This window comes from Schistocerca nitens, chromosome 7, assembly GCF_023898315.1.
Source record: "Schistocerca nitens isolate TAMUIC-IGC-003100 chromosome 7, iqSchNite1.1, whole genome shotgun sequence".
Taxonomy (NCBI): domain Eukaryota; kingdom Metazoa; phylum Arthropoda; class Insecta; order Orthoptera; family Acrididae; genus Schistocerca; species Schistocerca nitens.
Genome location: NC_064620.1, coordinates 173,877,630 through 173,903,350, shown reverse-complemented (window position 1 = coordinate 173,903,350; position 25,721 = coordinate 173,877,630). Strand labels below are relative to the sequence as shown.

At 40.5% G+C, this 25,721-nt stretch overlaps 1 protein-coding gene across 1 annotated transcript in view; it reads left to right on the top strand.

Annotated features, from left to right (window-relative positions):
- Positions 1-25,721, top strand: part of LOC126194895 (centrosomal protein of 104 kDa) — a 461,734-nt gene that overhangs the window by 374,208 nt on the left and 61,805 nt on the right. The window contains exons 8-9 of the mRNA XM_049933248.1: positions 2,387-2,507; positions 17,959-18,200. Coding sequence (XP_049789205.1) covers positions 2,387-2,507; positions 17,959-18,200 — 363 coding nt within the window. The remainder of the gene's footprint in view (positions 1-2,386; positions 2,508-17,958; positions 18,201-25,721) is intronic.

The window sequence follows — 25,721 nt, the reverse complement described above, 5'->3', positions numbered from 1 at the left end:
AATTTTTGAAAACTTTGCTCACATTAGGTACCCAAAATTCTTACTGAACAACAGATGGGCAGTGCACTTCAGTTTTTGACACACTACAATGAAGAAGGCGATGGTTTTCTTTCTCAGAAGGTCACGGGGGATGAAACTTGGGTATCATATGACACCCATGAAACAAAACGGCAATCAGTGGAATGGAGGCACACTTCATCCCAAATGAAGGTTAAGCCTAAGCAAATCTTGACACCTCGAAAAGTCATGTGCACCATTTTTTGGGACAGAAAAGGCATTTTGCTGATTGATTTCTTATCACAAGGCCAAACAATCAATGCACATGGTTACTGTGAGACCATTAAGAAATTGCGCCGCACAATACAGAACAAGCGCCGAGGATTCTGTCAAAAGGTGTTGTTTTTTTCCACAATAATGCCTGAGCACACACAGCAAATATGACCAAACAACTCTTACGGAAATTTCACTGGGACACGTTTGATCATCCTCTGTACAGCCCAGACCTCACTCCTAGCGACTTTCTTCTCTTCTTACACCTAAAATTTGTCCTTGGTGGTTAACGCTTCAATGATGATGACGAGCTGAAAGAACTTGTTACCACATGGTTGAATAAACAGGCAGCAACCTTCTATGAAGAAGGCATACAAAAACTTGTGCCATGCTATGACAAGTGCCTACAAAATTTCGGAACTCATGTAGAAAAGTAGTTTAACAGTTGTAGATTTTTGTACAATAAATACTTTTTCTGTATCTGTACACGTTTGTTTTATATAACCAAACAGAATTTACTTTGTGGATGACCCTGGTATTAATAAGCAGAACCTGCCACTACAGGCATCTTCTGTAAAGTATACTAACAATAAAGTATGACTAATGCTGAAATACTCTTACTTATAATTATATGAATTACTTCTCAGTTAATTCAAATTGTTACTTCATTATAATACCAATATTACGATCTCAATGCTTATTTACGAGGGTCAGTCAAAAAGTAATGCCTCCTATTTTTTTTTCTACGTTTAATTGTCAGGAAATTTAAATGCAATTACATAGGTTGAAAACCACAACATTGAGGATCATTTTGTCATTTTTCAATGTAATCTCCGCCCATCTCTACAGTTTTGGTCCATCTTTGAACAAGGGCATGTATCCCAGCACGGTAAAAATCACAGCTCTGCTTCCTAAGCCATTGACGCACGGATGTTTTGACGGCCTCCTCATCTTCAAAATGAATCCCACGATGAGCTTCTTTTAGTGGCCCGAACAGATGGAAGTCTGATGGTGCCAGGTCAGGGCTGTATGGGGGATGAGGCAAAACTTCCCATCCAATTTTGACAATCTCGTCAGAGGTGTGACGACTGGTGTGTGGTCTTGCATTGTCATGCAAAAGAAGAACATCTGCCATTGATTTTGTTGGGCGAACTCGCTGAAGACGTGCTTTAAGTTTTTTGAGGGTTGTGACGTATTGAACAGAATTTATTGTGCATCCCTGCTCCAAAAAATCAACCAGAATCACACCCTCTGTATCCCAGAAAACTGTTGCCATAACTTTCCCTGCCAATCGCACAGTTTTGAATTTTTTCTTCCTCGGCGAGCTTGTGTGACGCCACTCCATTGACTGCCTCTTTGATTCGAGTTCAAAAAAATGCACCCATGTTTCGTCCCCGGTCACAATTTTTTGCAGAAACTCATCTCCCTCCAAACGGAAGCGCTGCAAGTGTTGGGAGGCTATTGTTTTCCTTGCCTCTTTATTCTGATCGGTTAACATTCTTGGAACCCACCGTGCACAAACTTTTGAGTATCCCAATTGTTTAATAATCGTGATCACACTGCCTTTACTAAGAGAAATAATGCGACACACTTCATCTGCAGTCACCCGACGGTCACCACGAATGATGTCATCAACTTGCTGAATGTTGTGTGGAGTCACTGCACTCACCGGCCTGCCGCTCCGCTTTTCGTCAGTCAACGGTGTTTGCCCTTCAGCTTCCTTACAATGACGAACCCATCGTCTAACAGTGCTGACATCCACTGTCACAACACCATACACCTTCTTCAGTCTTTCATGAATGCGTATGGGCGTTTCACCTTCTGCATTCAAGAATTCAATCACACAACGCTGTCTCAAACGAACATCGATGTCGGCCATCTTACAAACTTCTGCTGTGCTGCCACCTGTTGACACAGAAAGTTACTACTGCAGTGGATTGCAGAAGAAGGTTTGAGGAATGGCGCCAAATTCAAATTTTTCACTTAACTTAATTTCTTTAAGTAGAAAAAAAATGGGAGGCATTACTTTTTGACCGACCCTCGTAATTTTAGTGTTTTTATAACCATGACGAGTGTTCTCAGTCTACTTAGTTTTAAGTTCAGACTTTTTTTTCAGCTGCCATGCTAGCAGCCTGAGAGAGTGCCAAGTGGAAAATGAAACATCAACCAGGTCAAAAATTAGTGAACGAGAAAAGAAACAGGCTGCTCTTCCAATCACAGTCTTTGGACTGGAATTGGTATGTATATACATCCGCACAAATATCAGTGTCTAAATTTTCTTGATTTCATAAGCAAAAATAGCGTGGAAATTGTAAGGATATTTTTAATTGATATGTCTATATAATAAAGTCTTTTTGGTGCTGATGAAGTTTTCTACTTCAGATTCTGTTTACTTGGTTATATTTCACCTCACTATGTTTAACATGGTTCATTAATAAAACAGAAGCTAATGGAATAGGGACAAAGAGATACAAAAAAAAAAAAAAAAAAAAAAAAAAAAAAAAAAAACAGATGACGAATTGTAAACTTTCATTATTACTTAATCAGAGAGTGAAAAGCAAGTAAGACCAGAAGAGAAGGAAGCAAAACACGCCCACGGAAAAAATGAGAGACACATACATTCTGTATTTTGTTTGAAGAAGGAAGTGTTCCTTGGAAAGATATAGAAATCACACTATACTTATTAGTCAAAAATGGTTCAAATGGCTCTGAGCACTATGGGACTTAACTCCTAAGGTCATCAGTCCCCTAGAACTTAGAACTACTTAAACCTAACTAACCTAAGGACATCACACACATCCATGCCCGAGGCAGGATTCAAACCTGTGACCGTAGCAGTCGCGCGGTTCCAGACTGTAGCGCCTAGAACCGCTCAGCCACCCAGGCCGGCAGCATTAGTCAGCTGGTTTACATTCATATTGACTGTATCTTTTAAATAATTTTCCATACTTATTATAATAAATTCTGTCTGATTCCACTTCATGTTTAAAACATACATTGTATATGGGAACTGCAAATAGACTGAATTCACATAATAAAACATTATCTATTCACGACATATCTCAAAAGACAAAGCTCCCAGAGATGTTGTTTTAAACATACAGAGGAAAACACACAAGGAAGGCCTAGTTTTCACAACCAGAGGTTCCTTCTTAAGGATGAGAGCAGAGGAATAAGTCAAAGACAGGTTTGGCATGGGTACATCTACAGCTATATGATTATTCTCCAATTCACAATTAAGTGCCTGGCATTCGGTTCATCAATCCACCTTCAAGCTTTTTCTATACTGTTTCACTCTCGAAGAACAGTGCACAGGAAAAACAAACACTTAAATCTTTCCTTGCATGCTCAAATTTCTCTTATTTTATTATGATGATCATTTCTACCTTTGTAGGTGGGTGCCAACAAAATATTTTCAAGCACTGAGGAGAAAGTTGGTGATTAAAATTTTATGAGAAGATCCTGGTGCAACAGAAATCACCTTTGTTTTAATGATCCCCACCTCATTTAGTGTATCATGTCCATGTCACTCTCTCCATTATTTTATGATGATACAAGATGAGCTACCCTTCTTTGGACTTTTTTGATGTCCTTCATCAGTCTTATCTTTTGCATGTCCCATGCAAAACAGCAATACTAGAGAAAAGGACAGACGGGTGTAGTGTAAGCAGTCTCTTTAGCAGACCTATTGCATTTCCTAATTGTTCTGCCAATAAATCACAGTCTTTGGTTTGCTTTCCCCATAACATTATCTATGTGATTGTTCCAATTTAAGTTATTTGTAATTGAAATCCCTAAATATTTAGTTGAATTTACAGCCTTCAAATTTGTGTGATAGAAATTTAGCAGACTTATTTTAGTACTCATATAGATGACTTCACACTTCTCATACCATGTGTCACACCATACAAATATCTGAAACATAATATGGATAAGGAGATAGATCACTCAGACACAAAATTAAGAGGAAGTCACATGATGCATAGAGATTGGGATGTGAAGCTTGTGATAACTTGCATAATACTGAGCCTGTGTTGAATGGGAAATTTTAGCAGGAGAATAGGGCAAAAGTTAAGTGATTTCTTGTATGTTTTGCATCAGCATTAATCAAACCAAAATTCACCTCTTCAACGGCCTTGTGCAAAATGGAATGACTGAGAGGTGAAGACAGGCAATTTATTAAAACAACAAAAGACAAGAAACACCATTAAATACAGGGTCTCAGGGCGCTTGGACTGGGCAGATATGGAAGAAATAGGGTCCCCGTGAAGCTGGTGTGGCAGTTAGATCTTCATTTGGCCATTTTCCATGTAGAGTTGGCTGTCAGATGCCATCAATCTGCAGTGCTATGTGTCATGGGCTGTCATTTTGTCCATCAACCCTGGCAGCGGGCAGTGCATGGCAGGTGACTGAAAGCTGTCATGGTTAAATGGCCTGTTCCCTTTGTGCAGGCCAAGAGGATTAGTGCCGTGGTCCATGGGTGAGGACTGCATGGCTTACACATTCAAAATTTACATAGTAGCATTAAAAGTGGTCGGCTCTCTGGTCAGAAGAGTTCCAGGCCAGGTTTTTTTAAAAACAGAAAATTGCACTTACCAAGTGATGATCCTAGCTCCTATGGAAGTAGTCCCCTTAGCTACCTATACACAGTTGCCAAGGTTTTGGAGGTCTTGGAAGCAAGCAGGAAAATTTTCAACTGCAATGCTTGTAAGCTCATTTCTCACAGCCCATTGAATGTCTGCAATATCTGGATGATCTCGTGAAAAAAAGAAAAAAATTGCAAGGCAAGAGGTTGGGTGAACATAGTGGATGGGGAATGGCAATAACAGAACATCTGGCCACATACTCGGTAACAGATAAAGCAGTATGGAGTCTTGTGTTGTGTGCAGTAAGAACCATTCTTGAGGATGCCTCAAATCAGGACGGTAATGTTGAACTGCTTGTCCCAAACGTTTCAAGACTCTGATGTAAAGAGTTTGGATCACTGTTTGACCTGGAGGAACATACGGACGGCGAACTAATCCTTTACTATCAAAGAAAGTGATCAACAATGTCTTTGTTCTCAAAGGTTGTTGTTTGACTTTTTTTTTAAGGCTGATGATCCAGGACTCTGCCATTCAGCACTTGTACATCTACATCTACATCTACATCTAAATAGATACTCCACAAGTGACCATATGGTGCATGGCAGAGGGTACCCTGTACCACTACTTGTCATTTCCCCTCCTATTTCACTCGCAAATACAGCGAGGGAAAAAGACTGTCTGTATGCCCCTGTATGGGCCCTAATTTCTTGTATCTTATCTTCTTGGTTCTTACATGAGATGTATGTTGGTGGCAGTAGAATCATTTGGCAGTCAGTATCAAATGCTGGTTCTCTAAATTTTCTCAATAGAGTTTCTTCAAAAGAATGTTGCCTTCCCTCACAGATTCCCATTTGAGTTCTGAAAGCATCTCTATAACACTTACATGTTGTGCAATCCTAATGGTAGCAGCCCACCTCTGAATTGCTTTGATGTCTTCCTTCAGTCCAAATTGGTAAGGATCCCAAACATTCAAACAATACTCAAGACTAGGTCACACCAGCACCCTATATGCAGTCTCCTTTACAGGTGAACCACTCTTTCCTAAAATTCTTCCAATAAACCGAAGTCGACCATTTGCCTTTCCTACCACAGTTTTCATGTGCTCATTCCATCTCATACTGCTTTGATACATTATGCCCAGATATTTAAACGACTTGACTGTGTCAAGCAGGACACTAGTAAAACTGAATCTGAACATTACAGGTTTGTTCTTCCTACTCATCTGCATTAACTTACATTTTTCCACATTTAGGGCTAGCTACCATTCATCGCACCCAAGTGGAAATTGAGTCATCTTGTATCTTCCTACAGTCACTCAACTTTGACACCTTACTGCACACCACAGCATCATCAGCAAACAGCTGCAGATTGCTACCCACCCTACCTGCCAAATTATTTATGTATATAGAGAACAACAGTCATCCTATCACACTTCCCTGGGGCACTCCTGACAATACACTTGTCTCTGATGACCACTCGCTGTTGAGGACAACTCATTGGGTTCTATTATTTAAGAAGTCTTCAAGCCACTCACATATCTGCAAAGTTATTCTGTATACTCATATCTTTGTTAACAGCTTGCAATGGGGCACTGTGTCAAATGCTTTCCAGAAATCTAGAAATATGGAATCTGCCTTTTGCCATTCATCCATGGTTCTCAGTATATCATGCGAGAAGAGGGTAAGCTAAGTTTTGCATGACTGATGCTTTCTAAAACCATGACATAAGCTTCTCAGTCTTAAGAAAGTTTATTATGCTCAAACTGAGAATATGATCAAGGATTCTGCAGCAAATAGCAGTTAGGGAGATTAATCTGCAATTTTGCGGGTCCATTCTTTTACCTTTCTTATATATTGAAGTCATCTGTACTTCTTTCCAATTGTTTTGGACTTAGTGTTAGGCGAGAGATTGATGACAAATGCAAGCTAGGTAAGGGGCCAATGTTGTAGAGCACTCTTTGTAAAATCGAAGTTCCAAACAAATCTGTTGATTTATTTGATTTCAAATCTTTCAATTGTTTCTGGAAGTCAGGTATGCTTATTTCTATGTCGCCCATATGGGAGTTCATCCAATGATCAAATGACATACGTTTGTACGGTTCTCCTGTGTGAATGATTTCTGGAACATGAAATTTAAAATTTCGGCTTTTGTTTCACTATCTTCAACTGCCACACCAGACTGGTCAATAAGGGACTGAATGGAAGCCTTAGACCCACTTACAAATATTACATACAACCAGAATTTTCTCGGGTTCTCTGCCAGATTCTTTGCAAAGGTCCGACAGTGCTAGTTGTTGTATGCGTTGTGGATAGATATTTTCACAAATGCATGAATCTCTGTTAACCTATGCTTGTCGTCATTTGTGTGCCCCCTTTTGAATCTAGAAAGCAGCAGACTCTGCTTCCTCAGCATCCACCAAATTTTGTTATTAAACCATGGCAGGTCTTTTCCATCCCTCATCCACTTAGTAGACATGTAACTCTCCAGACCACAATTTACAATCTACTTAAACTTTGCCCATAATTCCTCTACAGCCAGGATGGAATGTAACAGTATCGTAAAAAGGAAGTTGCTACTCACCATATAGCGGAGATGGTGAGTCACAGATAGGCACAACAAAAAGACTGTCACTAATATTGCTTTCACCAGTAAGGCCTTTGTCAGAATTAGACAGTAAACACACACATACAGACTCACGCAAACGCAACTCACCCACACATGACTGCAGTCTCAGGCAGCACTGGTGTTTGATGGGATTAGCAACTGGGTGGGGGTAAGGAGGAGGCCGGGGTGGAGAGGGGGATGGATAGTAAGGTAGTCATAGTGGATAGTGACATGCTGTTGGGGAACGTGGAGGGACGAGGTGGAAAGAGGGTAGGGCAGCTATGTGCAGTCAGGAGGTTAGACGGATAGAGCGGAGAGGTGGGGAGAGGGATAGCGGAAAAGGAGAGAAATAAGAAAACTGAGTGCAATGAAAGAATGAAGGCTGTGTAGTGCTGGAATGGGAGAGGACAATGACTAATGAAGATTGACACCAGGAGGGTTACAGGAACTGAGGATATACTACAGGGAAAGTTCCCACCTGCACAATTCAGAAAAGCTGGCGTTGGTGGCAGGGATCCATATGCCACAGGCTGTGAAGCAGTCACTGAAATGAAGAGGTCTGTGACTGGACTAGAGTAAGTGCTGGGGGGAGGATGTATAGGACAGGTTTTGCTTCTAGGTCTATTATAGGGTTATGAGCCATGAGGTAAGGGGCTGGGAGCAGGAGTTGTGTAGGGTCGGATGAGTATATTGTCTCATTTCAGGGCATGACGAAAGGTAGTCGAAACCCTGGTGGAGAATGTAGTCAAAACCCTGGCGGATGATACTGAGTTACAAGAGGAATGCTCCTCTGTGACCAGACTGTGGGACGTTGTGAGGTAGTGGGAGATTGCAAAAGATAAGGCACAGAGATTTGTTTTTCTGTAAGGTTGGGAGGACAATCATGGTTTATGAAGGCTTCAGTGAGACCCTCAGTGTATTTTGATTGAGGGACCACTCCTCACTGCAGATGTGATGAGCACGGGTGGCTAGGCTGAATGGAAGGGACTTCTTGACACGGAATAAGTGGCACTGTCCAAGTGCAGGTATTGTTGGTGGTTAGTGGTCTGATATGGACAGAAGTACTGATGTAGCCATCTTTGAGATGGAGGTCAACAACTAGGAAGGTGGTCTGTAGGTCTGAGCAGGACCAGGTGAAGCAAATGGAGGAGCAGATGTTGAGGTTCTTGAGGAATGTGGATAGGGTTTCCTCTCCCTCGATCCAAATCACAAAGATGTCATCAGTGAATTTGTACCAGGTGAGGGGTTTAGGATCCTGGGTGTTTAGGAAGGATTCCTGTAGATGGCCCGTGAATAGGGTGCCATAGGATGGTGCCAACTGGGTGCCCATAGCCATACCATGGATTTGTTGTAGGTAATGCCATCAAAGGAGAAGTAATTGTGGGTGAGGCTATACACACATCAAAAAAGGTTTTGCATCACCCCAGTTCCCAGAAATCCTGAAGATACACACTGACTGTGGATATTGTATCACAGACACAGTCCCCAAAGATGTAAAAATCCATGCATGAACAGTGCCTGTTAGACGGTGGGGGTCCGACAGCCGTCAGTTCCAGTCATTCCACCAGGAAGAAGGTACACAGCTCGTGTTGTCTGTAGGTCAGCCATGCCTAGATGGTCAATACCACAGTTCGATTGCATCTGCCCTGTTACTTTGTGCCAGGAAGGGCTCTCAACAAGGGAAGTGTCCAGGCATCTTGGAGTGAACCAAAGTGATATTGTTCGGACTTGGAGGAGATACAGAGAGGCAGGAACTGTCAATGACATGCCTCGCTCTGGTCACCCAAGGGTTACTACAGCAGTGGATGACCACTACCTATGGATTATGGCTTGGAGGAACCCTGAAGCAACACCACCATGTTGAATACTGCGTTTTGTGCAGTCACAGGACTTTGTGTTACCACTCAAACTAAGCACAATAGGCTGCATGTTGTGCTACTTCACTCCCGACATCCGAGGCAAGGTCCATTTTTGCAACCACGACACCATGCAGCGTGGTACAGATGGGCCCAACAACATGCCAAATGAACCACTCAGGATTGGCATCACGTTCTTTTCATCAATGAGTGTCACTTATGCCTTCAACCAGACAATTACCGAAGACATGTTTGGAGGCAACCTGGTCAGGTTGAATGCCTTAGACACACTGCGAGTGCAGCAAGGTGGAGGTTCTCTGCTGTTTTGGGATGGCATTATGTGGGGCCGACGTATGCCGCTGGTGGTCATGGAAGGTGCCGTAAAGGCTGTACAATACGTGAATGCCATCCTCCAACCAATAGTGCAACCATATCGGCAGCTTATTGGTGAGGCATTCATTTTTATGGACGACAATTCACGTGCCCAGCATGCATATCTTGTGAATGACTTCCTTCAGGATAATGATATCGCTCAACTAGAGTGGCCACTATGTTCTCCAGACATGAAACCTATTGAACGTGCCTGGGATAGATTGAAAAGGTCTGTTTATGGATGACATGACCCAACAACAACTCTGAGGGATCTGTGCTGACTCGCCATTGAGGAGTGGGACAAGCTGGACCAACAGTGCCTTGAAGAACTTGTGGATAGTATGCCATGACAAATACAGGCATGCAGCAATGTAAGAGGTCGTGCTACTGGGTATTAGAAGTCCTGGTGTGTACAGCAATCTGGACCACCACCTTTGAAGGTCTCACTGTATGGTGGTACAATATGCAATGCATGATTTGCATGAGCAATAACAAGGGTGTAAATGATGTTTATGTTGAACTCTATTCCAATTTTCTGTACAGGTTCTGGAACTGAGGTGATGCAAAAATTTTTTTGATGTGTGTAGTAGGTCATGGCAACTAGGGAGGAGGTGGTTGGTTTGGAATCTGCTGGGCATTGGGAAAGGTAGTGTTCAATAGTGGTAAGGCCATGGGAATTAGGGATATTAGTGGAAGTGGAGGTGGCATCAATAGTGATGAGCAGGTAAAGGGACAGGAACTGTGGAGAGTCAGTGGTGGAAATGGTTGTGTCTTGTATATAGGAGGGTAGGTTCTGGGTAATATGATGAATATGTTTGTCTACAAGAGCAGGGATTCTCTCAGTGGGGGCATAGTGACTGTCCACAAAGGAGTGTCCTGGGTGATTGGATTTATGAATTTTAGGAAGCATGTAGAAGGTGGGAGAATAGGGAGTAGTAGGGGTGAGTAGAGAGATGGACTCTGGGGAGAGGTTCTGGGTAGGGCTTAAGGATCTGAGGAGTGATGGAGATCCTGCTGGATTTCTGGAATGGGATCACTGTGGTAAAGCTTGCAGATGGATGTATCTGACAGCTGATGAAGTCCTTCTGCCAGATAATCCTTGCAGTTCACGAGGGGATGTGGAGAAGATTTGGAAATTGTTGTAGAGGGAGTGGACAGTCGTACTCCAAGGCGGGAGTAGGAAGTGAGCAGGTTGGAGAGCTTTTTGAGGTGGTGTTGTGCCTATTGCTCTAGTTCCTCGAGGGCAAGAGTTTCGATGTGTGTTAAGGGTTCCAGGAATTTGGGATTGCATAGCAGGAGAATTTTGTGGATTGAGAGAAGGTACTGCAAGGATGTTTGGGCTTGGTTGATATGGTTTTGCAGGACTATGTTGGTGAGGGCTAAGGAATGGCAGAATCTGAACACGTGGTGGTCATTTTTTAAGGAGGAATGGCAGCCGGAGATGGGTAATTTGATGGTAAGGCCATTTGGGAGGATTCCATAAGCCAAGCAACAATGCAGGAACAGTATGTGGGACTGGGTTCTGGCTAGGGATAAGGAAACCTTTCTGTATTGATGCACATGGAAGGAGCAAGGATCCATGGTGGTGGAAGAAATGTGAAAAATTACATGAATAACATAGAATTACGTCTGAAAAAATATGACAAAACCACCAACAATACCTCCACTTTGACAGCTGCCACCCATTCGATACCAAGAAGTCCCTTCCATACAGCCTAGCCACCAGTGGTCATTGCACCTGCAGTGATAAGCGGTCCCTATTGAAATACACTGAGGGTCTCACTGAAGCCTTCACAAACCATAATTATCCTCCCAACCTTGTACAAAAACAAATCTCTTATGCCTTATCTTTGCAATCTCCTCCCACATCACATATTCCCACTCTCCAGCCACAGGGGAGCATACCCTTTGTAACTCGGTACTACCCAGGATTGGAGCAACTGAAATACATTTTATGCCAGGTTTTCGACTACCTCTCATTGTGCCCTGAAATGAGAAATATCCTGCCCACTATCCTTCCCACCCCTCCCACAATAGTATTCCGCCATCCACCGGACCTACACAACATACTCATCCATCCCTACACAATCCCTGTTCCCAACCCATTATCTCATGGCTCTTAACCCTCTAATAGACCTAGATGCAAGACCTGTCTTATACATCCTCACTACCACCTACTCCAGTCTGGTCACTAACATCACCTATTCCATCAAAAGCAGGGCTACCTGTGAAACCAGTCATGTGATCTGCAAGATAAGCTGTAACCACTGTGCTGCATTTCTATGTCGGAATGACAACCAACAAGCTGTCTGTCTCCAGGAATGGCCAGTGTCAAACTGTGGCCAGGAAACAAGTGGGCCATCCTGTTGCTGAGCATGCTGCCAAACATGACATCCTCTGTTTCAATGACTGCTTCACAGCCTGTGGCATATGGATCCTTCCCACCAACACCAGCTTTTCTGAATTGGCGCAGGTATGAACTTTCTCTGCAATATATCCTACGGTCCTGTAATCCTCCTGGCCTCAACCTTCATTAGTCATTGTCCTCTCCCATCCAGCTCCTTCTCTATCCCTATTCCAGCTCTAAACTGACCTCATTCGTACATCACATCCAGTCTTTTTACGTCTCTCCTTTTCCGCTATCCCCCCCCCCCCCTCTCCCCACCTCTCCGCTCCATCCATCTAACCTCCCGACTGCACATAGCTGCCCTACCCTCTTTCCATTTCATCCCTCCGCATTCCCCAACAGCATGTCACTGGCCACCATGCCTACCCTACTATCCCTCCCCCTCCCCTCCCCAGCCTCCTCCTTACCCCCACCAGTCACCACTCTTATCATGCACTGGTGCTGCTGCTCATAGTGTGGGCTCAGTTGCCTTAGACTGCAATCATGTGTGTGTAAGTTGTGTTTGCGTAAGTGTGTATGTGTGTGTTTACCATCTAATTCTGATGAAGGCCTTACTGGCTGAAAGCTGTATTTGTGACAGTCTTTTTGTTGTGCCTATCTGCGGCTTAGGATTCTGCTATTTGGTGAGTAGCAACTTTCCTTTTCAGAATATTGTTACATTCCTCTACATCCATCTTACTGTAACTAAGTTATGTCAATTCACTCTCTAAGTGAGATGTTAATAACTGCTTGTCTGCTCTGTCTAGCAGAAACACTCTCCTAGCCTTCTTGAGTGATTCATTAATTTTCATAATTATAGTTGCTATAATGACATCATTATCATTAATCCCCGTTTCTATACTGACATTGTTGATAAGGTCTGGCCTATTTGTAGCTACGAGGTCTAAGATATTTCCATTGCATCTGGACTGCCAAGCAAGGTGCTCAAGGCACTTTTCAGAAAATGTGTCCAAAAGTATTTCACATGACTTTTGTCCGTATCCCTTGCAATGAATCCATAGACATCCGAGTCTATACTTGGCAGGTTAGAGTCACCTCCAACTAATATTGCATGATTTAAGTATTTACACACCATTGACTGTAGACTTTCTTTGAATGACTCTAGAACTGTCACAACAGAATTTGTTGTACATGATCAGATGACTTCACTGTCACATGTAACTTCGACCTCAATAGAGACAATGTTTTTGTCAACTGCAATGAACACTCCCCCTCCTGTGACCTCTAATCTGTCTTTCCAATGTATGTTCCATGACTCACTAAATATCTCAGAGCTTTCCACTTTGGGTTTCAGTGAGCTTTCATTCCCAAGAATAATTTGAGTGTGAGAACTTTCCTGGAGGGCAGTAAATTCAGGAACTTTATTGTGAATGCTTTGACAGTTTACTGATAAAATTGTGACAGTTGAAGCGTCTTTATTCTGAACCCTATTTGACTTCCCTAGCTGTGAATCAACTAGCGAATGTTCTTTAGAGCACTTAAAACTACTGCCTAGCTTAAAAATCCCTCATGTACACTCCACAAGTACTCTGCTACCCAAGTAGCTGCTTCCATTGTGTAGTGCACCCCTGACCTATCAAGGAGATGCTTACAAATCCCCACAAGGTAACGTAGGTCTAGAAATCTGCAGCCAAGACCATCACAGAGTTGACAAAGCCTTTGGTTGAGATCCTCCACTTGGCTCCAGACCAAAGGACCCCGATCAACTCTGGGGATGATGTTGCATATTGCAGTCTGTACTTTCATCCCACACGTGAGGTCAGCAGCCCTCACCACCTCCACCAGCCACCTACACAAACTGAGAATTGTCTCAGAACCCATGCAACAGGCATCGTTGGTGCTGACATGAGCCACAACATGCAGACGACTGCACCCTGCACGCTCGATAACCACAGGCAAGACTACCTCCACATCTCAGATGAGGCCCCTCAGCAGACATACCGAGTACACATTGACTTTCTTTCTAGCCCTGAATGCTATCTGTCCAAGGGGCTCCATAACGTGGAGTTTCCAGTAACCCATAAACCCCTCACCTGCATGTGAATGCTCAGATCCTGCTGAAGGACCAGCCATCTATTCACTTACAGGTTGAACGGGTGAGGCCAGGTGGCCAGTCTCCACATTGGTACTACGCATCCTTGACACAAACATGTTACCACCACCTGCCACTCACCCTGCTGTGAGGTCTGATCCACTATGTCGTGTGCTCTGGGAGGTGCCTTGGAAGCAGAGCCTGCAGGCAAAACAAGTGAGAGCTGAGGTGTCCTATGTTACATGCTATATTTTCCACCACCATTACACCCCAGTGGCCTGAAGGGGATTGACCATAGTCAACAGCAGCAACACAGTTCATGAACGGCAGCCAACTCCTCTTGCATCCGCACACAGCAAGCACACATCCGATCTGACCTATCAAGACTAACAGAAGAAATGAACTATAAAAGCAGACAATCCTTGATAAGTGACATGCTACCTTGTTGTGTCACCAATGGATGCAGATGTGTTAACAAGCAGTTGCACTAAAAACTGAATGAATTTTCACTTACAGAAATGCGATATTAACCCCCTTAAACAGAGAAGCATGCACAAAATTTAATAAATATACTATGTGAAAAACACAGAAAAGGATAAACACTTAATAAATGAAAAGCACCAGTTTGCTTTTGTTCCACAGTATTACTTTTATTGTGTTAACCGGTTTTTGGCTTACAAGGCCATCTTCAGGCATTCACTGAGTATTGTCACCAAAGAAGTTACAATGTTTGAAGATAACATTGGAAGAGAAGTAATATGTCTAGACTGAAGCAGAAACATACAGTAAGTAACATATTTGACAGTGTGGTGGTAATGCAATGAAAAAGTAAAAAATTGCACAGTAAATAAATAAAAACATAAATATAAGAACCGACAGAAGATTCTGTTAACACTCTATAGATGTACTCGTATCACAGCCGAGAGCTGGAGCCTGACTGACTGGCTTACTAAATAAATGGACAGTTAATTTCAAAACAAAACAAAAAAGCATCTACTGTGCTACAGACTGAATGAATTTACATTTACAAAAACCTGAGATTAACTCTCTTAAATAGAGAAACACATGTGAAATTTAATAAATATACTATGAGGAAAACACAGAAAAGGATAAACTCTTAACTTGTTGTTCTGTAGATGCACTTGTATCGCAGCCAAGAGCTAGAGCCTGACCTAGAAGCTTTGTGTGAGGGTCACAACTTTCATCCCCAGCAAAAATCTTTGACCAAAATGTGGGATCATGCCTGGCTCTATGCAGTAGTTCAGCAGATATCCTTTGTCTTTCCCTTTTCTGTTCATTTGTTAGTGTGTGAGAGACAAATTTTGTGTTAAGTTTCCATTTCCCTAAATCTTTGCATAAAATGTAACACACATCATGATTCAAATTAAGTTCCTCTGATAACGCATGGACAGATACATTATGGTCTTCTTGCAATAACTGCCTAACTTGCCCCATATTTGCATTGGTATGTGCTGTTGATAGGCGACCAGCTGTGAGATCATCTTGCAGCTGTCACAAAACCTTTTGTGCCACTCAAAAACATGACTTCTTGAAAGTACCTCACCTGCATATGCTTGCTTAATGTTGTCTGCGTTTCACTAGAGCTTTTCGCGAGCTTAACACAGAACTTAATGTTCACCTTTTGATCACAATCAGCATCTATTGTGCCACCATAGCTAATGCAACAAGAACCCAAACAGTGTGTTTCTAAGCACAACCCTGCCACCTAGTGAGTTTGCAGGGAAACATGGCCAAAATCATTTCAAGCACACACACACATACACACACACACACACACACACACACACACACACACACACACACACACACACACACATACCTGGTAACATAAAAGCAACATTTGTTCCTTTTTAGTATTACAAACTCAGAAATAAAAAAAAACTGTCCTGGAACTTTTCTGACCAAGGGAGTATTTGAACCAGTTAACAATGGTCATGAGAATGACTCATTGGTAACAGAGTCATTATTCGGATCAGTATTGGGATCAGGCTGGAAAAGCAGCATCAGGTGACAGTCATTTGCTGCTGCCACAAAAGTCTTTGGTCACCTACCAAACAGCATCAAAAGCCTGACAGATAGCCAACTAACATTTAAAAATAAGTTACAAGAATTTCTAGATGACAACTCCTTCTACTCATTGGCTGAATTTTTAGATATAAATTAAGGGGAGCAAAAAAAAACTTAAACATTAGTGTCATGCAATATTTTGTGTAATGTAATATCTTGTACAGACATCTTTTATTAACCGACACGTTCCACATCATTACGAAGTGTTGTATTCATGGTCCATGGAACAAGTATTAATCTAATCTAATCTAATCTCTAATCTAATCAGAAGACTGGCTTTAGATAAGAAAACAAAGTTTAATTGTTATAAGAATAAGTACTGGACTGGGATTAAATCCAGTAAATCCAGCAGATTGGAATGGGATTTAAAACAACATGGAGTAAATTGAAGTCACCATAGTATCAGATCAGCATCAAGGGCAAGTGCAGACCAAGTCCTTACTACCAAGTCTTGGGATGAAGTCCTAACGTGAAGTCTCCTGAAAGACTCATTATGAAGTCTTGCTCCTCACTAGATGTCTCCACCAGAAAAGTCCATGAAATGTCGGTCATCAAATCACATCACGCTACCAAAAAGAGTCCTTTCACTTCCCAGCTCTCTGATTCTGATCCAGGTCTTCCCCTCTTAAACTCCCAGAGCACTGAAATTTTGTCATTGCAGCTTATCAATGCCTGATGACACATCAGTTCCAGGCAATAGACAATTCCTCCTGGGCAATTCTCTTCCTCTTGATTCCTTGTCACAGGATGCCAACTTTCTTCTGAAAACCAGCAGGATTTTTGCTTACTCAGATCCATCAAGCATTTTCAAGGTTCTGTTTGAGAAGATAATGGCTTTCAGTGTTTTGCAAACAAGCTAACCCCTCAAGGAGTCTTCAGGTGCTTTACAGAGGTGCACGTTTAAGTGAAAGAACGTTTTTCCCTAGTGTAGAAAGCTGGCTGTGACTAGTCCCTTCTGCCAATCGTAAGCCTTTCACAGTAAGATATCGTCACTGGGAAATAGTGCTCTTCTTGGCATACACACATTATACATCATTTGTGTTTTAAGGAAGGATTTCCACAGATCACCAACACGTACTTCATGGTTCCTTTTGTGTATAAAGCCAGTTCATCCCAGGCACTATCTATTATACTTTGGCATATACTACAGGTTCTATGTAATTCCATTTGTGGCATTAATATAATTAAACAAGTAACTGCCTGCCTCCTGTTATCCATAGGTGAATAATTTCCCACTTATGTGCAGCAGACTGTATCAAGTGCAAATAATATGATATAAAACAGGGAAGGGGGTGACATTACGCTAAACATGTCCCTCCTCCTGAAAAGCAGAACTGAATTATGTGTGCGGAAATGACAGGTAGGGAAATGTGGAACAACTAAACAGTGCAGGATAAAAAATATTGCAAGCATTATGTACTTATGTAGAAATTTCCTGGAAACTTCCTCACACTGTAGTGCTTGTACCATACTAACAAAATTCCTTTGTAGGAAGATTCCATAAACTGTTCTGCAGGACAGAAAATGGATTGTTGTGAAATGTTAGCCATTTTACAACTTATGAATGACAATACACACAGTGAACAGTTGACCATCTTATCCCTTATGATTGTATGACTGAGTTTATTGTATTCACAACATGATGTTTCACAGTAGTATATTTGAATATGTTGTTTTCTTTCCTATTGTTGAAGGAGATGAGGCAGTTGTAGGTAAAATTAATCAGCTGTATCACTCTTTTAGGTTGAGAAGTTCTACTCAAAGCAGTATTCAGACAAGGAGGAGGGTTTGCAGCAGTTGAAAGATGTGCTTCGGGCATATGCATCTGGAGAGAAACATCCTGAGCAACCAACTGCTTCACCAAACAAAATCGCAAGGGCTGCAATTTTCTTATTACACAGGGCACTCAGGGATAAGGTATATTCCGTCTACAGTTTGGCAGCTGAAAATATTAGGCTGTTTTTCTCAGAATTTGTTCCTACCAGGTAAAAATTAAATGTGTTCTTTACATAATTTATTATTGGAAATTATCTTTAGTTGTTCATACAGCGTAAAGATAAAGCTTACACACTCTAGTTTTAAAATGGTAAGTACAAAATACATGTTAAGAAATTTTCATTGTTTTAAACGACTTTTACCCAGGTCATAAAAGATATAAATAATAAATGTAATCCTGATATATGTGTAACAAATCTTCAGTATTTGTGTGTGTGTGTGTGTGTGTTCATCATCAAGAACTTAAAATGAATAAATACATCAAGTTGACTCATAAATAATTCAGATAAATTACTTTTCTGTTTAATGTCATTGCCAATTTGCAGGAAAAGTAAATCATTAATTTGACAATATTTTCAATATTTCTATTTACTGTCGTTCCACCGTAGTTCTGATGTGTAATTCATGTCTTAACAAGAATATCTGCACTGGAAATGGGCAAGTGGAATGAACAATGTGTAGGACTTGCCTGTCACAGTCTAGCAAGAACCTCTTTAAGCACTTACTATGTTATTGGTAACTTCACAACACAGTTATTCTGTCTTCAAAGGTGTCTAGCTAATGACTGCCTGAATCATTTATGGTATGCTTAAATGATGTGGTAATATAAGAAAAATTACTTTATTATTCGTTGCAAAACTATTCTTTATTTCATAAAGTGGTGATTTATTCACTTAAAATTGAAATAAAATGTATGACTGACAGCAAAGCTGTAATCGGAAAACAAACTGGAATTCTGTTTCCCTAACAACTCTTCCATCCTGGCAGGAACATATGTGCCAATAAAACAAGAGTTGGCAATCCTGAAACACTGTACCTTTAAATATATCATAAGGAGAAGCCATCTATATTCCAATATCCACAAAATTTATAACCCAACATCTTCAAGAGAAATGTCATCAAACATCATCAAAAGAAATAATTAAATTCATAATAATAATGAGAAATTTGTTACCGGGTATGTATTTCCAGGAACTAACATGCAGTTTATGTGAGAGACATTGCTAAATAGGAAGGTGGCATGACAGTGTGCAGTGTTCCTACTGAGAAATACATGAGCTTTTTATCCTCTGGTGAATATTGATCTGTATGTTGCAAGTTTGGTAATGGATATCAGACATTGGATGATTAAAGACAAGACATGGCCATTATGGAGCCCAAACCTGGCAATAGGATGATGAATTTTACAAAGCCAATTCCTAATTGAGATGAAAAAGTGAGGTGTAATTTTCCCACTTCTTGGACAGCAATGTTACCTTGCCAATAATTAGTAAAGTTTGAAGACATCCCACAGAGTTGATGAGGACTTCTGTTGAAAGTGCCATGTTGAGGAGAGGTGTGAACCATAATGCCTGAAAAAATACACTGTTGCAGATAGTAATTCCTTGTGCCTTGTGTAGTCACTCTTCTTAAGCACCTCCTTCTTTCTGTGAGGAAAAAATGCATCCAGAATTGTAAACATTTATAATAAAACCCTGCAAGTAATGGCAAGAGATCAACAGAGCCAGGGCTGCAATTTTCTTATTACACAGGGCACTCAGGGATAAGGTATATTCCGTCTACAGTTTGGCAGCTGAAAATATTAGGCTGTTTTTCTCAGAATTTGTTCCTACCAGGTAAAAATTAAATGTGTTCTTTACATAATTTATTATTGCCAGGGATATAGCTTGGAATAAACAAAAGTTTGTTTGCAAAGTAACTAAAAGTATTGTATGAAGAAAAATGATCTAGAGAGAAAAATTTTGGAAGAAGAGAAGAGGGGCAGAATGAAATACACTATAATTAAAGACATTATAGTGTTAATAAAAAGCAGATATTATAATATTCTTACATCATTATTTACTTTGATTTTGTTTGACTTGTAGCCTCACTTATTAACTACTGTAACATAAATTATCCTTATTAAATGGGCAAACAATAACCTAGAATTATTTACTGGACCAAATAAATAAATAAATAAATAAAAAGAGTGGGGACAAATAGGAGGACCATACACAATACCTAGGACAGTGTAAGATAGAAAAAAAAGAGTTAAATCAGAAAAAGTTTGTATTAGAAAGAAAGAAAAAGATTACATAAAATGAAATATACAAGAAAGAATGGAGTAAGCTTAAATGGTTGCAAATCCATTTTAAATAAAAAAAAAATAGTATTTTCACATATGTGAGCCTTACTTGCACCTTACAATGTGTCCTAAAGAAATATGACCATGATTAAAATTCCAAAATAAATATTACAGTAGAGCGTCAATTATCCGAAGTAATTGGGGGACATGGGTGTTCGGAAAACTGGTTTGTTTGGATAATCAAACTGTACATGTTTATTTGCCAAAAATAAGTACTGTACAGTAAATTTATTCATAAAAACAGGCATCTCTCTTAGTATTACAAAGTAACATACAAAGGCAACTTCAGTAGGAATATATAGTATGTGGCACAGTTTATTAAACAAAAATATATACATATTACATATGCATTTTGCATGAACAATACACACAGCATACAAAATTAACATTTTAAAAAAATCCTTTATTTTGGTCTGTCTAAGCAAGCCTACACGCTTACGAGCAGCTAAGTCACGTACTTTTTTTCATTACAGATATCTGAAACTGGTCACTTTCATCTTGGGCTTCAAATCATTGCAAGGCAGTATCTAAACAAGTGAACGCCTCAGAAGCTGTTGGTATAGTTTCATCTTCACTTTCTGGAGTACTGATTGATGAGATGCTGGCGGCGTCATCTTTATCAGTGACAACATTTACAATCTCGTTGTCCTGCATGATTTGGTGTCCTGGATCTGCATTGTCGATATTCATCCATTCATGAACGTCTTCTTCATCACATTCGTGGCAATCTATTTCTTTTAGCACACCGAGAATTTCGGACATATCATTCTGTTCGTCATTTTCAATCATACCTTGTGAATTTTCTTCTGTGTCCAAAATTTTATTCCAGGCTTTCTTCAAACTCTCTTCCTTTACACTATTCCATGCTGCGCTGATCATGTAGGATGCGCCTTTCAAGTCAATATTCTTATGATTTCTTAAGAGACTTTCTTCTGCATCCTCTTCTCTTTCTAACAATAACTTACGCAACAATTCTTTCCTGTAATATCGTTTGAAAGTCTCAATAATGACTTGATCCATGGGCTGTAATAAGGAGGTTACGTTAGGTGGAAGAAATATTACCTTTATGAACTCATCTTTTTTGTTTAAAATATCACATGACGGATGAGTTGGTGCATTGTCAAGGAGAAGTAGTGTTTTCTCCCTCTTCCCATTCTTTAGTTGATGAACTTTTACATAGGGTACAAAAACGTCCAGAAACCACTTCATAGAAATCAAACTATCCATCCAGGCACTCTTTTTTGAGGTGTACACAACAGGCTAGGCTGATATATTAACGTGCTTGAAACAACGCGGCTTTTTACTTTTACCAATGATGAACATAGGCAGTCGGTGACTTCCAGTAGCATTAGCACAAGCCAAAGCTGTAATACGGTCCTTGCTTGTTTTAGGACCAGGTGCTGCTAATTCATGATGTGAAACAAGAGTTTTTCTCGGTAAAGCTTTCCAGTTAAGTCCAGTTTCGTCAGCATTGTAAACGTTTTCGAGAGCATAATCTTCTTCCCTTAATACGTCCCTTAGTTTTGAAAGAATCAGCCGACAGTTTTTCTCCCTGTATTGTAAGCTCACGAATGCCGTGTCTTGACTTGAAGCATTTTAACCAGCCCGTGCTCGCTTTAAAGTTCGAAGGCCCTCCAAGTTTTTCGTTGACCTGCATTGCCTTCTCACACAGAATGGGACCTGAGATAGGTTCTCCTTCCAATCTGTTTTGTGTAAACCACTTGTAAACAGCATCATCTAGATCTGTGTTAGTGGCGAGCTTCATAGTTTTACGGCTTGTTGATCCATCAGTAGAATCAAGCATAGCTATAAAATTTGCTATGCTCGTCTTTTGGTTTTTTATATCTGTAATTGTCGACTTCCCCACCTTGTACTCACTGGATAAAGTGGTTGCAGATTCACCTTCTTCTAACCTTTTAATAATCTCGTACTTGTCCCTCATAGAAAGGACAACACATTTACGTTTAAGCATTTTGTATCATCAAGTTCACTTCTTCACGCAGCAGCACACAAGTGGTTGTAACAGAGAACAGAAGGTGACTGTTTGCACCATGAGAAGCTCTTCTTGGGGGCGCGCAATCCTTCAAACTGTGTGGAGCGGCATGCCTCAACTCTAAGCTTTCGCAGCTGTTGCTGTGAACAGCTTTGATACTGCCGCTACTTCTACTGCCAGTGCCAAGCCGACAGAAGTGTGCTGATTGTTGAAACACAATGACTGGGGGCTTGGCCGGTCAACAGCACCTTGTGAAGGCCCCATTAGAAGCAATGTTCCGCCAGCGGTGGCCCTGTGCGGCGACTACTGTGGGAAACTTGGTTTGGGAGTGAGGGGTATGATGGACGGTAGGGTGGGAGAGTAACAGGTACGAGCGAGTACACAGTTTGGTTAAGCGGTCGTTCGGTTGACCGACGTTCGGATAATTGACGCTCTACTGTATTCCAAATAACTTGGAAATCTGAACATAAGAAAATTTTTCAGGTTAAATTTAATCACTTACAGTTTATTCAGTAGTTCTGCCCCACCATAAACATCATTGGTGTAGAAATTAGTGTCAGTGTAATTGAGAAACAGCTGAAATCATTTAGATTGAACAAGTTCCCATGGCCTGATAAAATTCCCATCTGTTCTACATGGAATCTGCAACTGAATTAGCCCCTCTCTCAACCATATTCTATCATAGATCCATCAAACAAAAATATTTACCCACTGGTCACAGCCTTTTACAAGAGAGGTATCAGAAAGTGATCCATAAAGTTTATCATTCAGTATCATTAACATCCATCTGTTTCATAATCTCACAACACATTGTAAGGAACAGATCATCATGCAGCATACATGCCAAAAACATCAATCACGTGAAACTGAACTAATTTTTCTCACATTATATATTGAGTGTGACAGAGTGAAGCAATCAGGTGGATGCAGTATTTCTTGACTTCTGGAAAGCATTTGACTCAGTACCACATCAACACTTACAAACTAAAATATGATCGTATGGGTTATCAAATGAAATTTGTGACTGGATTGAGGATTTCTTGACAGGGAGGACGTTATTTGTCATCTTGGTTCAAAGGGTCATCAACGGAGGTAGAAATAACTTCAACCTTGCCCCAGGGAAGTGTGTTGGGGCCCATTAATGATCCAGCAGACAATATTAATAGTAGCCTGCAGATTATGCAGTACTGTCTGGGGGTAAAAAAAAGTTTCATAAATATGCATTGAAACCTTTATGACATTCGCAAGTGGTATAAGAAATGGAAACTTGCTTTAAATGCTCAGAAAAATAAAACTGTGCACTGCACAAAATGCAAAAATGTAGTACACTAAAACAATACCAGTGAGTCACAATTGGCATCAGTCATCTCCTGCAAACATTGAGGTGTAACAGTTTTTGGAGATACAGAGTGGAATGATCACACAGGCTCAGTAATAGGTAAAGCAAATGGCAGACATTGATTCATATGCAGAATACTGGGAAAATGTATGCAGTCCATGGAGAAGATTGCTTACAAAATACTCAAGCCGTCCATCCTGGATCACATTCCAGATAGGAATAACAGTGGATATGGAATGTATACAAAGAAGGGCAGCATAACTGGTCATAGATTTGTGTGACCAAGTGGACAGTGTCACTGAGATGCTGGAAAACCTGAACTGGCAGAAGTTGAAGACACATGCCAACAGCCCTGTGAAAGTCTATTCACAAAGTTTCACGAACTGATATTAAATGGGCAATCTAGGAATATACTGCAGACCCCTACATATCACTCCAATGTGGATCACCTTCAATCTAAACATTGAAGAAGATAAAAATAAAAGAAATGTTCAAGAGTGAGATTAAAATATGAGGTGAAAGGATAACAATGACAAGATTTTATGACCACATTGCTAACTTCTGTGAAAGTGAAGAAGAATTATAATATCTGTTGAATGGAATGAATAGTCTAATGAGAACAGAATGTGGACTGAGAGTAAATCAAAGAAAGACAAAAGTAATTAGGAGTATCGGAAATGAGAACAGCGAAAAACTTAACATCAGGGTCGGGGATCACAAAGTAGATGAAGTTAAGGAATTCTGATATCTAGGCAGCAAAATAATCCATGGTGGGTGGAGCAAGGATAACATAAAAAGCAAACTAGTACTGCCAAGAGAAGTTTGCTAGTATCGAACAAAGGGCTTGATTTGAGGAAGAATTTCTCCGAATGTACATTTGGAGTACAGCATTGCATGGTAGTCAATCATGAACGGTGGGAAAACCAGAACAGAAGAGAACAGGACAATTTGAGATATGGTGCTACAGAAGACTGTTGAAAATTAGATGGACTGACAAGGTAAGGAATGAGGAAGTTCTCCACAGAACTGGCGAGGAAAGAAATACATGGAAAACACTGACAAGGAGAAGGGACAGAATGATAGGATGCCTGATAAGACATCAGGGTATTATTTACATGGTACTGGAGGGAGCTGCAGAGGGTGAAAACTAGAGGGAGAGAGGTTGGAAAAAATCCAACAAATAATAAAGGATGTAGGTTGCAATTGCTGGTCTGAGATGAAAAAGTTGGGGCAGGAGAGGAACTCATGGCGGGCAATGTCAAAGTATTCAAAAGACTGATGACTTAAAAAAGGACCATGAAAGCAAGCTTAGTCTAATTATAGTAAAAACAGAGACACTCTAGCAATCATTCTTTCCCTAAAGCCATGCTTGAATGGAATGAGAAAAAACATTCATAAGTATTACAATGACAAATAACCTCTCCCATGTACTTCACAAAGCTTTGCAATGTATGGATGTGGATGCAGGTATTCTTTCAATCATAGCTCAGTTCTGCCTTTCTCATGTATTATTCCATTTAAATATGTAAATATGGCTGTATATTTAGATTAATTGATAAAGAGTACAGTCTGCAAAATAATTTGGGTGCAGTTACAAAGTTTGGTTGAAAATGTTCGAACTGTTTTCAATGATCAGGTCAGTTACTGTTGCATAAAATGTTCTCAGAAAAATTATAAGTAATTCTAATAAAACTCTCTCTTTACTGTAATGTATGGTGCTTTGCCCTTCTCAAACAAAATTAAATCTCATCAAACATAAACTGAAAATTGATACACTCAATATCCTCATTCTCACCAACAAATGTAAAGAACTAGTAGACCTTTTGGACAGGCCTAAGCTCAGGATATTGTAGTTAAGTGAGACAAAGTGAAAAAGCTATGGGAAGAAACTACTGAGAAATGGATATGTGCAATACTGGAGTGATAACAGCAATGAATCCAAAAATGGAGTTGGCCTCATCCTCCATAAAGATATAGACATACAGACAGACTCATCCAGATGAGCCAGATTACCCAAAACTGAGAAAGGGAGAGTAGAAGAAGAATGGCCCTTA